Raw genomic sequence first — 12,684 nt, 5'->3', positions numbered from 1 at the left:
TCTCAAAGCACAGTCACATTGGTGCATATCTAGAAGGCTTTCAGACAAGAGGGAAGACTGACAGTCCTGTTACTCTAGCCAATAACTGCTCAGATAAGAGACAGGTCTTCTACTTGAAGTACCAAGCTTATGCCATTTGAAATGAAATCGATTAATCCAGTTCCTTTGGCCTATAGGACTAGAGTTTCTCCACACTGACTGTGATTGGGTGAGAGGTCTAGCCCACAATTTTTTTTTCAAGTTTCCTTTGCTAATATTATATTTTTTTTAAATTAAACCTTTTTAAAAGGACTCCTTACAAAGAACTTACTTTGGGGAAATTTGTAATGAAACTATAACAGATTCAATTTCTGATTGCAGATCCTGCCCATCAAGTTTTTGACACCCCCTGTGTAGACTTGTGGATAAGGTGCTGTCCTGATTGGACGCCCTGTTTACAAACAGTGGTAAATTTATTCAGGACTATTTTTGCTTGGCTTACCATGCTTCTGAATTGCCCAGAATGGAAGTATTGATTTTGGTTAAGTAACTTCTTCTCGAGCAGTGCTTTCAAACAGTGCAGTTACACTTTCTCCAGTTAGGGTATTCCAGCTTTTTTTTAAATGGTGCAAAAATTCTGTACTTTTGTATTTATATTTTTTTTATCATGCACACAGATCCAAGGAGACCAGATGTCGTCCGGCGCTGACCATTCAGATTATAGCCCAGCTTCTGCAAACACTGCTCCAACCGGAGATAGATCCGGCTCGTCGGGAAATGCCCAGAGCTCTGCCATGGGTGTCACTCAGGGTACAGGGGACCAGCCCCCTGCACCTACCACATTAGAGGGCAGGTAAGGTCATCACCCACCTAGCAAGCATTGCCCAAGGTGTGCAATGTCACTAAATAGTATTCTTTATACAAAATCTTTCAGCAAGTGTGAAAATCATTCATTTTCTATTTTAATTCTTGATGTGATACTTTTCTACCATGCTATTGAGTGGGAATGGTACCTGTATCAGAACTTGTAGATGATTACTTTGTAATGTTGCACTTTTCATGTGGCTGCCATGCTGTGTTGGGTTTGTGACATGATGCGAACATTGTTCTCAGTGAGAGTTCCTCTCGTTGAATTAACTCATCCTGATGTGAAGCCAACAATCTTCATTAACGGAAGTAAAGAAGCTTGTACATAAGTGTTCTGTAAAAGGTTGGGGATAAATTGCCTTTGCGTAGGGAAGTCCCTTGGTGCTCTTGTTTGGACCAGTTTAGGACTGTAAATTCCTTCTACAATTCAAAGGCTTTTAAACCCTAAACTCTCATCACCTAGTCACTGCTACTTACTTTGTCTTTTCTTCTACTCCATATTTTTGCTCCAACCTTGATGGTTCTCTGCACTGAGAGTCTGGGGCTTACACTTGGGTTTCTCAACAAAAAATAATGCTCATTGGAATTTGGTCCAGTCCATGGTAAAGGTCAAAACCAGATAATGAACGTGGGGAGGGGGAGGGAGGAAGTTTGCTGTATTCTTTTGATGGGCAGAGTGCCCCAATAACCTAGTAACACTTCAATTCAAGTTGCTGTAGTTTCAGATCCTGCTCTAGCAGTGACCAATACTAGAACATGTAAACTGTTTGGTTTACTGAGGGATAGTCTGGTAGAGCAAAGTTTTTTTTTCTGTGTTTATCAATTTGAGAAGATACGTTGACCAAGACTGAAAGTCTTTAGGAGGGACCTCCAGAAATCGCCAACTTAACCCATTTCCCTCACTGCAAAAGCCCATTTGCTTTGACAGATTAAGTGTTTAGGGATAGGAGTTCGGGGATTCAAGCTTTGATTTTGGCCGTTCATAAGTTTGGATTTTGTTTTGTTACTGGGCGCCATTGCCACCCCACCGTGCCCACTGGGCGCCATTGCCACCCCACCGTGCCCACTGGGCGCCATTGCCACCCCACCGTGCCCACTGGGCGCCATTGCCACCCCACCGTGCCCACTGGGCGCCAGAAAATCTGGAATTAAATGCGGAAAGAATATCAGCAATTTGTAAATGGTGGGGTTGGTGTTTGGGTGACAGTTGACTTGATGTATCGTTAGATTATGAGCTCTGATTGACTGTAAAGCTGCTCAGTTCTCAAACAGAAAATTATGACTGGGTTCATCAATCACAGGTTTGGAATTCCGCTGAGTGAGGTTTAAACTAGTGTATGGGTCATAACCCCCAGGTTCTATAATCCAGCATAGGTATTGAGTAATTGTAGCTCTTGAGAAGAAGGACTGAGTGCGTTAAGATTCTCTAGAATGCTGCTGTATATTACAAACTGCTGTATATTACAAACTGCTGTATATTACAAACTGCTGTATATTACAAACTGCTGTATATTACAAACTGCAGCATAGCTAGAATTTCAGCAGCGTTGCAAATAAATGTGTAAAAATGACCAGAAATATACTTTTTTTTTAAAAAGAAGTTCCTCTACTTGTTGCTGTAAGATCCTTCTGCACTAAATTGTTCATCTTACTGAAAGGGGCCCCAATATAGCTGGTGTGGGAAATCGAAAAATGTGACATAAGTGCAGCAAGGGGTGCTTTCTGAGATTGGGGCTGAGGCACTTTGGGACAGAACAGAAGGTCCTTTACGTGGCATCTAACTCCTGACCTGGGAGTGGTTCATGCCAACACTGGGTGCCTGAAATGGAAAGTTTTCCATTCACCAGAATTAACACCCATCATCTTGTGTATAAAATTGACAAAAAAAACGAAAAAGTACTTCTTTACAGGCCTGTTCTGAGCCATTCTCCTATCACACCTTGTTACAGAGGTGTGTTTGACAGAGGCCTGGGATCAAGTCTCTTCTATGTGGTGCAGTGGCTGGGGGAGTAACAAAAGGCAAAAACGCCTTCAGTTTAAATAAGGCAGTAACCGCAACAAAGCAGCAAGGTCTGTCAAAGTTCAGCCTTTTACCCCCCCCCACCCCACAACCTTTCTTTCTTTCTATTCCTTACGATACCCAAAGAGGCCAGGGGATTTTGTCACATAAGTGTATTTGAAATGGGGTTCTCCATAATGGCTTTATTGAAAGACAGAACTTGCATTTATATAGCACCTTTTGTGACCTCAGGACATCCCCAAGTGTTTCAAAGCCAATGAATTACTTTTGAAGTGTTGTCACTGTTTGAGGTAAATGTAGTATACAGTTTGAGCACAACAAGATATCACAGATGAGATAAATGGCCAGTTAATCTGTTTTTGTAGTGTTAAATAAGGGGTAAATGTTAGCAGGGACACAGCGAAGAACTCCCCCGCTCTTCTTCAAATAGTATCACAGGATCTTTTACATCCACCAGAACAGGTAGACTTGGTTTATCATCTAACCCAAAAGACAGCCCTCCATTAGTACTGCACGAAGTGGCAGCCGAGATTACACGCTCAAACACTAGAGTGGGGCATGAACTCCAATCTTCTGACTCACGGTCGAGAGCTACCGCTCGGAGCGGAGACGAGCTGAAAACCTGTCTATAGATAAACCCCACTTACCTGGCCTGTCGTCCTCTCTTTCGGTCCCATCTCCAGAATCGCATCCAGTTGCGCCTTGAACCTACTTACACTACCCTGGAATGTGGGCCTGGGTCGAGGAAGCCAATTCCCCCAGACACATGATCCTACATAAAACCACTTTTTAAAATGCAAGTGTACTTTTTGCACCAGTGTAGAAGAAGTGACCATTCTGGATGGCCTTACTGTTTAGCCTCTGCCTAGGGAAGAGAAATGAATCATTAGACTGGAATATTTGTCAGAGGGAGCTGCATCTTTATTGCACAGAGTCAAGACCAAGTGCAGTTTTCAAGTGAAATATGTTGGGAGGGGGAAAGTAATTGGACCAGGGCATGAAGATTTAATTCAGTCCCCATTTTAGAGTCATACACTGTCCTTATTTTTATTATAAATTCCTATCTCCACTGTCATTGTAATTACACCTTTTTTTTTCATCGTTCACCTGACGAAGGAGGAAGCCTCCGAAAGCTTGTGAATTTAAAATAAAATTGCTGGACTATAACTTGGTGTTGTAAAATTGTTTACAACCGAGTACAATAGCAGCGATGTAGTGGGAGCACCATCAGTTCCAAGTCTCTCACGTTCCTGACTGGGACATATATCACCATTTTTTTTCATCATCACTGGGTCAGAATCCTGGAATTCTCCACCTAACGCCATTGTGGGAGCACCATCGCCACAAGGACTACAACAGTTCATGAAGAAGGCCCACCACCACAGTCTCAGGGCAGCCAGGAATGGGCAATAAATGCCACCTTGCCAGCATCACCCACTTCCCAAGAACAAATTTTTTAAAAATTCAGCAAGACCCCGTTTGGAGGATGTGAACACCCAGCTTCTGCAAGTCCTAAAGGTTATGAGGTGTCAGCAGGGTAAAAAACCATAGCCCTGCAGCTTCTGGCTTGTAGGAGACATGAGATCCCCTTGTAGGGGCCATAGAATGATATAGCACAGAAAGAGGCCTTTCGGCCCATCGTGCCTGTGCCGATTCTTTGAAAGAGCTATCCAGATAGTCTCACTCACCTGCTCTTTCCCCATAGCCCTGTAAATTTGTCCTCTTCAAGTATTTATCCAATTCCCTTTTGAAAGTTATTATTGAATCTGCTTCCACCACCCTTTCAGGCAATGCATTCCAGATCATCATAACTCGCTACATAAAACATTTTTTTCTCATTTCGCCTTTGGACCTTTTGCTAATTACCTTAAATCTGTGTCCTCTAGTTACCGACCCTTCTGCCACTGGAAACAGTTTCTGCTTATTTACTCTATCAAAACCCTTTATGATTTTGAACACCTCTATAAATTCTCCCCTTAACCTTCTCTGTTCTGAAGAGAACAACCCCAGTTTCTCCAGTCCCTCCATGTAACTGAAGTCTTTCATCCCTGGTAACATCTAGTAAATCTCTTCTGCACCCTCTAAGGCCTTGATGTCCTTCCTAAAGTGTGGTGCCCAGAATTGGCTATAATACTCCAGCTGAGGCCTAACCAACGCTTTTTAAAGGTTTAGCATAACTTCCTTGCTTTTGTACTCTATGCCTCTATTTATAAAACCAAGGATCCAGTATGCCTTTTTAACAGGCTCCTCAACTTGTCCTGCCACTTTCAAAGACTTGTGTACGTACACCCACAGGTCTTTTTGTTCCTGCACCCCCTTTAAAATTGTACCATTCAGTTTGTATTGCCTCTCCTCATTCTTCCTACCAAAGTGGATCACCTCACATTTCTTTGCGTTAAATTTCATCTGCCTCGTGTATACCCATTCACCAGTCTGTCTCTGTCCTCCTGATGTCTGTTACTATCCTCCTCACTGTTTACTACATTTCCGAGTTTCGTGTCATCTGCAAACTTTGAAATTATACCCTCTATACCCAGGTCATTAATATATATCAAAAAGAGCAGTGGTCCCAATACCGACTCCTGGGGGACACCACTGCACACTTCCCTCCAGTCTATAAAACAATGGTTTACGGCTACTCTCTGCTTTCTGTTGCTTAGCTAATTTCGTATCCATGCAGCCACTGTCCCTTTAATCCCATGGGCTTCAATTTTGCTAACAAGTCTTTTATGTGGTACTTTATCAAACATCTTTTAAAAGTCCATATACACATCGACTGCACTACCCTCATCAACCCTCTCTGTTACTTCATCAAAGAACTCAATCAAGTTAGTCAAACAAGATTTGCCTTTAACAAATCCATGCTGGGTTTCATTTATGAACCCCATATTTTTCCAAATGCCAATTAATTTTGCCCTGGATTATTGTCTCAAAGTTTCCCCACCACCGACATTAGGCTGACTAGCCTGTATTTGCCGGGTTTATCCCCCTCCCCTTTTTTGAACAGGGGTGTAACATTTGCAATCCTCCAGTCCTCTCGCACATCCCCATATCTAAGGAGGATTGGAAGATTGTGGCCAGAGCTGCCTCAATTTCCACCCTTACTTCCCTCTGCAACCTAGGATGTATCCCATCTGGAGTGGGTGACTTTTCTACTTTGAGCATTACCAACTCCTTTAAGTACCTCCTTTATTTATTTTTATCCTGTCCAATTTCTCTACTACCTCCTCCTTTTACTGTGACATTGGCAGCATTCTCTTCTTTAATGAAGACAGTTGCAAAGTATTAATTTAGTACCTCAGCCATGCCTTCTGCCTCCACAAGAAAATCTCCTTTTTTTTGTCCCAAATTGGCCCCATCCTTCCTTTGAACTAACCTTTTATTATTTATATGTTTATGAAAGACTTTTGGCTTCCCTTTTTATGTTGCCTGCTAATCTATTCTCAAACTCTCTTTGCCCCTCTTGTTTCCTTTTTCACTTCTCCCCTGTACTTTCTGTATTCAGCCTGGTTCTCCACTGAATTATGAACCTGACATTTATCATGAGCCTCCTTTTTCTGTTACAGTTTAATCTCTAACTTTAGTCATCCGAGGAGCTCTAGCTTTGGATGTCCTTCCTTTCCCCTCGTTGGAATGTGTCTACTCTGAACCTGAACTACCTCCTCTTTGAAGGCCCCCCTTTGCTCATTTACTGTTTTACCTGCCAATCTTTGATTCCAGTCCACCTGGGCCAGATCCCTTTTCAACTCACTACAATTAGCCCTCCTCCAGTTGAGTATTTTCACATTTGATTTTTCCATGTCCTTTTCCATAACTACTCTAAGCCTAATGGTATTATGATCAGTGTTTCCCAAATGTTCCCCAGCTGAAACATGCTCCACTTGCCCATCTTCATTCCCCAGAATTAGACCAGCAGTACTTCCTTCCTGGTTGGGCTGGAAACATACTGATCAAGAAAGCTCTCTTGCACACATTTCAGGAATTCCTCCCCCTCTTTGCCCTTATCACTGTTATTTTCCCAGTCTTTATTTGGATAATTGAAGTCCCCATTATCACTAGAATCATAGAATCATAGAAGTTACAACATGGAAACAGGCCCTTCGGCCCAACATGTCCATGTCGCCCAGTTTATACCATTAAGCTAGTCCCAATTGCCTGCACTTGGCCCATATCCCTCGATACCCATCTTCCCCATGTAACTGTCCAAATGCTTTTTAAAAGACAAAATTGTAGCCGCCTCTACTACTGCCTCTGGCAGCTCGTTCCAGACACTCACCACCCTTTGAGTGAAAAAATTGCCCCTCTGGATCCTTTTGTATCTCTCCCCTCTCACCTTAAATCTGTGCCCCCTCGTTATAGACTCCCCTACCTTTGGGAAAAGATTTTGACTATCGACCTTATCTATGCCCCTCATTATTTTATAGACTTCTATAAGATCACCCCTTAACCTCCTACTCTCCAGGGAATAAAGTCCCAGTCTGTCTAACCTCTCCCTGTAAGTCAAACCATCAAGTCCCGGTAGCATCCTAGTAAATCTTTTCTGCACTCTTTCTAGTTTAATAATATCCTTTCTATAATAGGGTGACCAGAACTGTACACAGTACTCCAAGTGTGGCCTCACCAATGCCCTGTACAACTTCAACAAGACATCCCAACTCCTGCATTCAATGTTCTGACCAATGAAACCAAGCATGCTGAATGCCTTCTTCACCACCCTATCCACCTGTGACTCCACTTTCAAGGAGCTATGAATCTGTACTCCTAGATCTCTTTGTTCTATAACTCTCCCCAACGCCCTACCATTAACGGAGTAGGTCCTGGCCCGATTCGATCTACCAAAATGCATCACCTCACATTTATCTAAATTAAACTCCATCTGCCATTCATCGGCCCACTGGCCCAATTTATCAAGATCCCGTTGCAATCCTAGATAACCTTCTTCACTGTCCACAATGCCACCAATCTTGGTGTCATCTGCAAACTTACTAACCATGCCTCCTAAATTCTCATCCAAATCATTAATATAAATAACAAATAACAGCGGACCCAGCACCGATCCCTGAGGCACACCGCTGGACACAGGCATCCAGTTTGAAAAACAACCCTCGACAACCACCCTCTGTCTTCTGTCGTCAAGCCAATTTTGTATCCAATTGGCTACCTCACCTTGGATCCCATGAGATTTAACCTTATGTAACAACCTACCATGCGGTACCTTGTCAAATGCTTTGCTGAAGTCCATGTAGACCACGTCTACTGCACAGCCCTCATCTATCTTCTTGGTTACCCCTTCAAAAAACTCAATCAAATTCGTGAGACATGATTTTCCTCTCACAAAACCATGCTGACTGTTCCTAATTAGTCCCTGCCTCTCCAAATACCTGTAGATTCTGTCCCTCAGAATACCCTCTAACAACTTACCCACTACAGATGTCAGGCTCACTGGTCTGTAGTTCCCAGGCTTTTCCCTGCCGCCCTTCTTAAACAAAGGCACAACATTTGCTACCCTCCAATCTTCAGGCACCTCACCTGTAGCGGTGGATGATTCAAATATCTCTGCTAGGGGACCCGCAATTTCCTCCCTAACCTCCCATAACGTCCTGGGATACATTTCATCAGGTCCCGGAGATTTATCTACCTTGATGCGCGTTAAGACTTCCAGCACCTCCCTCTCTGTAATATGTACACTCCTCAAGACATCACTATTTATTTCCCCAAGTTCCCTAACATCCATGCCTTTCTCAACCGTAAATACCGATGTGAAATATTCATTCAGGATCTCACCCATCTCTTGTGGTTCCGCACATAGATGACCTTGTTGATCCTTAAGAGGCCCTACTCTCTCCCTTGTTACCCTTTTGCCGTTTATGTATTTGTAGAAGCTCTTTGGATTCACCTTTGCCTGATCTGCCAAAGCAATCTCATATCCCCTTTTTGCCCTCCTGATTTCTCTCTTAACTCTACTCCGGCAATCTCTATACTCTTCAAGGGATCCACTTGATCCCAGCTGCCTATGCATGTCATATGCCTCCTTCTTATTTTTGACTAGTGCCTCAATCTCCCGAGTCATCCAAGGTTCCCTACTTCTACCAGCCTTGCCCTTCACTTTATAAGGAATGTGCTTACACTGAACCCTGGTTAAAACACTTTTGAAAGCCTCCCACTTACCAGACGTCCCTTTGCCTGCCAACAGACTCTCCCAATCAACTTCTGAAAGTTCCTGTCTAATACCATCAAAATTGGCCTTTCCCCAATTTAGAATTTTAACTTTTGGGCCAGACCTATCCTTCTCCATAGCTATCTTAAAACTAATGGAATTATGATCACTGGTCCCAAAGTGATCCCTCACTAACACTTCTGTCACCTGCCCTTCCTTATTTCCCAAGAGGAGGTCAAGTTTTGCCCCCTCTCTAGTCGGGCCATCCACATACTGAATGAGAAATTCCTCCTGAATGCACTCAACAAATTTCTCTCCATCCAAGCCCCTAATGCTATGGCTGTCCCTTTCTGCAATATTTGCACCTTTCTGCAATATTTGCTCCTCTATCTCCGTCTGACTATTTGGTGGCCTATAGTATACAACCAGCAGTGTAATAGCTCCTCTATTGTTCCTTAATTCTAACCAAATAGATTCTGTCTTTGAACTCTCAACTACATCATACCTTTCTAGTGCTTTAACTGTATCTTTGATCAATACTGCCACCCCCTCCTTTTTTTCCTTTCCAGTCTTTCCTGAATACATTGTAGCCAGGAATATTAAGTGCCTTGTTTGAGCCAGGTCTCCATTATTGCCACTATATCATAATCCCATGTGGTTACTTATGTCTGCAGCTCACCAACCTTATTTACCACACTCTGTGCATTTATGCACTCTAAACCCATCTTAATCTGCCTTGCATTTCCCCCTGTCTGATCCCTCCTATTTCTGAACTACTCTTTATTCTAATTCTGTTTGTCCCTCCCAGTCCTCTGTGCACCGTGTATCCCCTCTCTAATGCTTTATCCTGGTGCACCCCCCCTGCCAAATTAGTTTAAACCCTCCCCCACAACACTAGTGAACCTTCCTGCGAGAACATTGGTCCCAGCTCTGTTGAGGTGCAACCCGTCCATCTTGAACAGATCCCCCCTGCCCCGGAACTGGTCCTAATATCCCAGGAATCTGAAGCCCTTCCTCCTGCACCATTTCTCCAGCCACGCAGTAACCTGTCTTATCCTACTATTCCTATACTCACTAGCATGTGGCACTGGGAGTAATCCAGAGATTACTACCTTAGTGGTCCTGCTCTTTAACTTCCTCCCTACCTCCTGAAACTCTAGGACTTCAACCCTTTTCCTACCATGTCATTGGTTCCAACCTGGGCCACGACTTCCAGCTGTTCCCTTCCCCCCCCCCCCCCCCCCCCCTCGCAAAATGTTCTGCGCTGTTAAGTGATTTCCTTTACTCTGGCACCAGGGAGGCAACATACTGTGTGTGTGTGTGTGTTATCCCCTTAACTCCTATATTATTTATGTATACCAGATTTTTTATTGGAATTCGGATCCCTTTAATGTTGGTATCTTCCACTTAATTTGATCCCCTTAGATCTAATTAATTACTGTGATTATTTATTTATATATTTACTGTTGCCCCTTGGTTTAAATGACTTAGCACCTCCTTTCCCCCCACACCAAATTCCCATTTTATAGTCTTCACTCTGTTTGCAACTCAATCCATTTTGCAGATTCACCCAACTCTCTCCAAGCTCTGTATCAAAGCTCCTCTTGTAGGGGGACGCCAGCTCCTCTTGTAGGGGGACGCCAGCTCCTCTTGTAGGGGGACGCCAGCTCCTCTTGTAGGGGGACGCCAGCTCCTCTTGTAGGGGGACGCCAGCTCCTCTTGTAGGGGGACGCCAGCTCCTCTTGTAGGGGGACGCCAGCTCCTCTTGTAGGGGGACGCCAGCTCCTCTTGTAGGGGGACGCCAGCTCCTCTTGTAGGGGGACGCCAGCTCCTCTTGTAGGGGGACGCCAGCTCCTCTTGTAGGGGGACGCCAGCTCCTCTTGTAGGGGGACGCCAGCTCCTCTTGTAGGGGGACGCCAGCTCCTCTTGTAGGGGGACGCCAGCTCCTCTTGTAGGGGGACGCCAGCTCCTCTTGTAGGGGGACGCCAGCTCCTCTTGTAGGGGGACGCCAGCTCCTCTTGTAGGGGGACGCCAGCTCCTCTTGTAGGGGGACGCCAGCTCCTCTTGTAGGGGGACGCCAGCTCCTCTTGTAGGGGGACGCCAGCTCCTCTTGTAGGGGGACGCCAGCTCCTCTTGTAGGGGGACGCCAGCTCCTCTTGTAGGGGGACGCCAGCTCCTCTTGTAGGGGGACGCCAGCTCCTCTTGTAGGGGGACGCCAGCTCCTCTTGTAGGGGGACGCCAGCTCCTCTTGTAGGGGGACGCCAGCTCCTCTTGTAGGGGGACGCCAGCTCCTCTTGTAGGGGGACGCCAGCTCCTCTTGTAGGGGGACGCCAGCTCCTCTTGTAGGGGGACGCCAGCTCCTCTTGTAGGGGGACGCCAGCTCCTCTTGTAGGGGGACGCCAGCTCCTCTTGTAGGGGGACGCCAGCTCCTCTTGTAGGGGGACGCCAGCTCCTCTTGTAGGGGGACGCCAGCTCCTCTTGTAGGGGGACGCCAGCTCCTCTTGTAGGGGGACGCCAGCTCCTCTTGTAGACTGTAACAAGAGGGACCGACTCATTAAACACTTCACATTGCATTACCCAGTAGGCAGGTAATTGAGACATACTCATCACAGAGCCCCTTGAGTACTTTTTTTGATATAAAGTACTGTATTATGTAACTACTTAATGTGTATCAATACATTCAGCTGTATTTGCTCATAAGTTGAACTATATCTGCAAGATTTAGTGTGTTTGGTTACATTGCAGCAGCCAGCTGTCCTCTGGGATTGCAAATTCACTGACTTCCTCCTCTTCACTGGCAGAAATACTGGAAACAATGAAGCACCCCACGTGAGTCTTTAAATTACACAGCTCTGCCCTGTGTGTGTATGTATGTGTCGTGCCTCCGGTATGTGTATTTGTGAGCGTGCCTGCGTGTGCCTTCTGGCAGAAGGCAGAGGGTGATGGTCGAAGGTTGTTTTTGTGACTGGAAGCCTGTGGCCAGTGGGGTACCACAGGGATCGGTGCTGGGTCCCTTGCTGTTTGTGGTCTACATTAATGACTTGGATATGAATGTAAAAGGTATGATCAGTAAGTTCGCTGATGATACAAAAATTGGTAGGGTGGTAAATAGCAAGGAGGATAGCCTCAGTCTGCAGGACGATATAGATGGGTTGGTCAGATGGGCGGAACAGTGGCAAATGGAATTTAACCCGGAAAAGTGCGAGGTGATGCACTTTGGAGGGACTAACAAGGCAAGGGAATACACAATGAATGGGAGGACCCTAGGCAAGACAGAGGGTCAGAGGGATCTTGGTGTGCAAGTTCACAGATCCCTGAAGGCGGCGGAACAGGTAGATAAGGTGGTAAAGAAGGCATATGGGATACTTGCCTTTATTAGCCGAGGCATAGAATATAAGAGCAAGGAGGTTATGATGGAGCTGTATAAAACACTGGTTAGGCCACAGCTGGAGTACTGTGTGCAGTTCTGGTCGCCGCACTACAGGAAGGATGTGATCGCTTTGGAGAGGGTGCAGAGGAGATTCACCAGGATGTTACCAGGGCTGGAGCACTTCAGCTATGAAGAGAGACTGGGAAGATTGGGTTTGTTTTCCTTGGAGGCTGAGGGGGGACATGATTGAGGTGTACAAAATTATGAGGGGCACATATAGGATGGATACTA

General features: G+C 45.1%; 1 protein-coding gene across 4 annotated transcripts in view; it reads left to right on the top strand.

The window, feature by feature from the left end:
- depdc5 (DEP domain containing 5, GATOR1 subcomplex subunit) overlaps positions 1–12,684 on the top strand; it is a 194,629-nt gene that overhangs the window by 136,932 nt on the left and 45,013 nt on the right. For all 4 annotated transcript variants that reach the window (XM_068005515.1, XM_068005516.1, XM_068005514.1 and 1 more), the window contains exons 32-33: positions 657–832; positions 11,769–11,852. In XM_068005515.1, coding sequence (XP_067861616.1) covers positions 657–832; positions 11,769–11,852 — 260 coding nt within the window. The remainder of the gene's footprint in view (positions 1–656; positions 833–11,768; positions 11,853–12,684) is intronic.

Source organism: Heptranchias perlo, chromosome 25 (genome assembly GCF_035084215.1).
Source record: "Heptranchias perlo isolate sHepPer1 chromosome 25, sHepPer1.hap1, whole genome shotgun sequence".
Lineage (NCBI taxonomy): Eukaryota > Metazoa > Chordata > Chondrichthyes > Hexanchiformes > Hexanchidae > Heptranchias > Heptranchias perlo.
The sequence above is the reverse complement of the archived record's forward strand: the minus strand, read 5'-3'. Positions and strand labels throughout refer to the sequence as shown.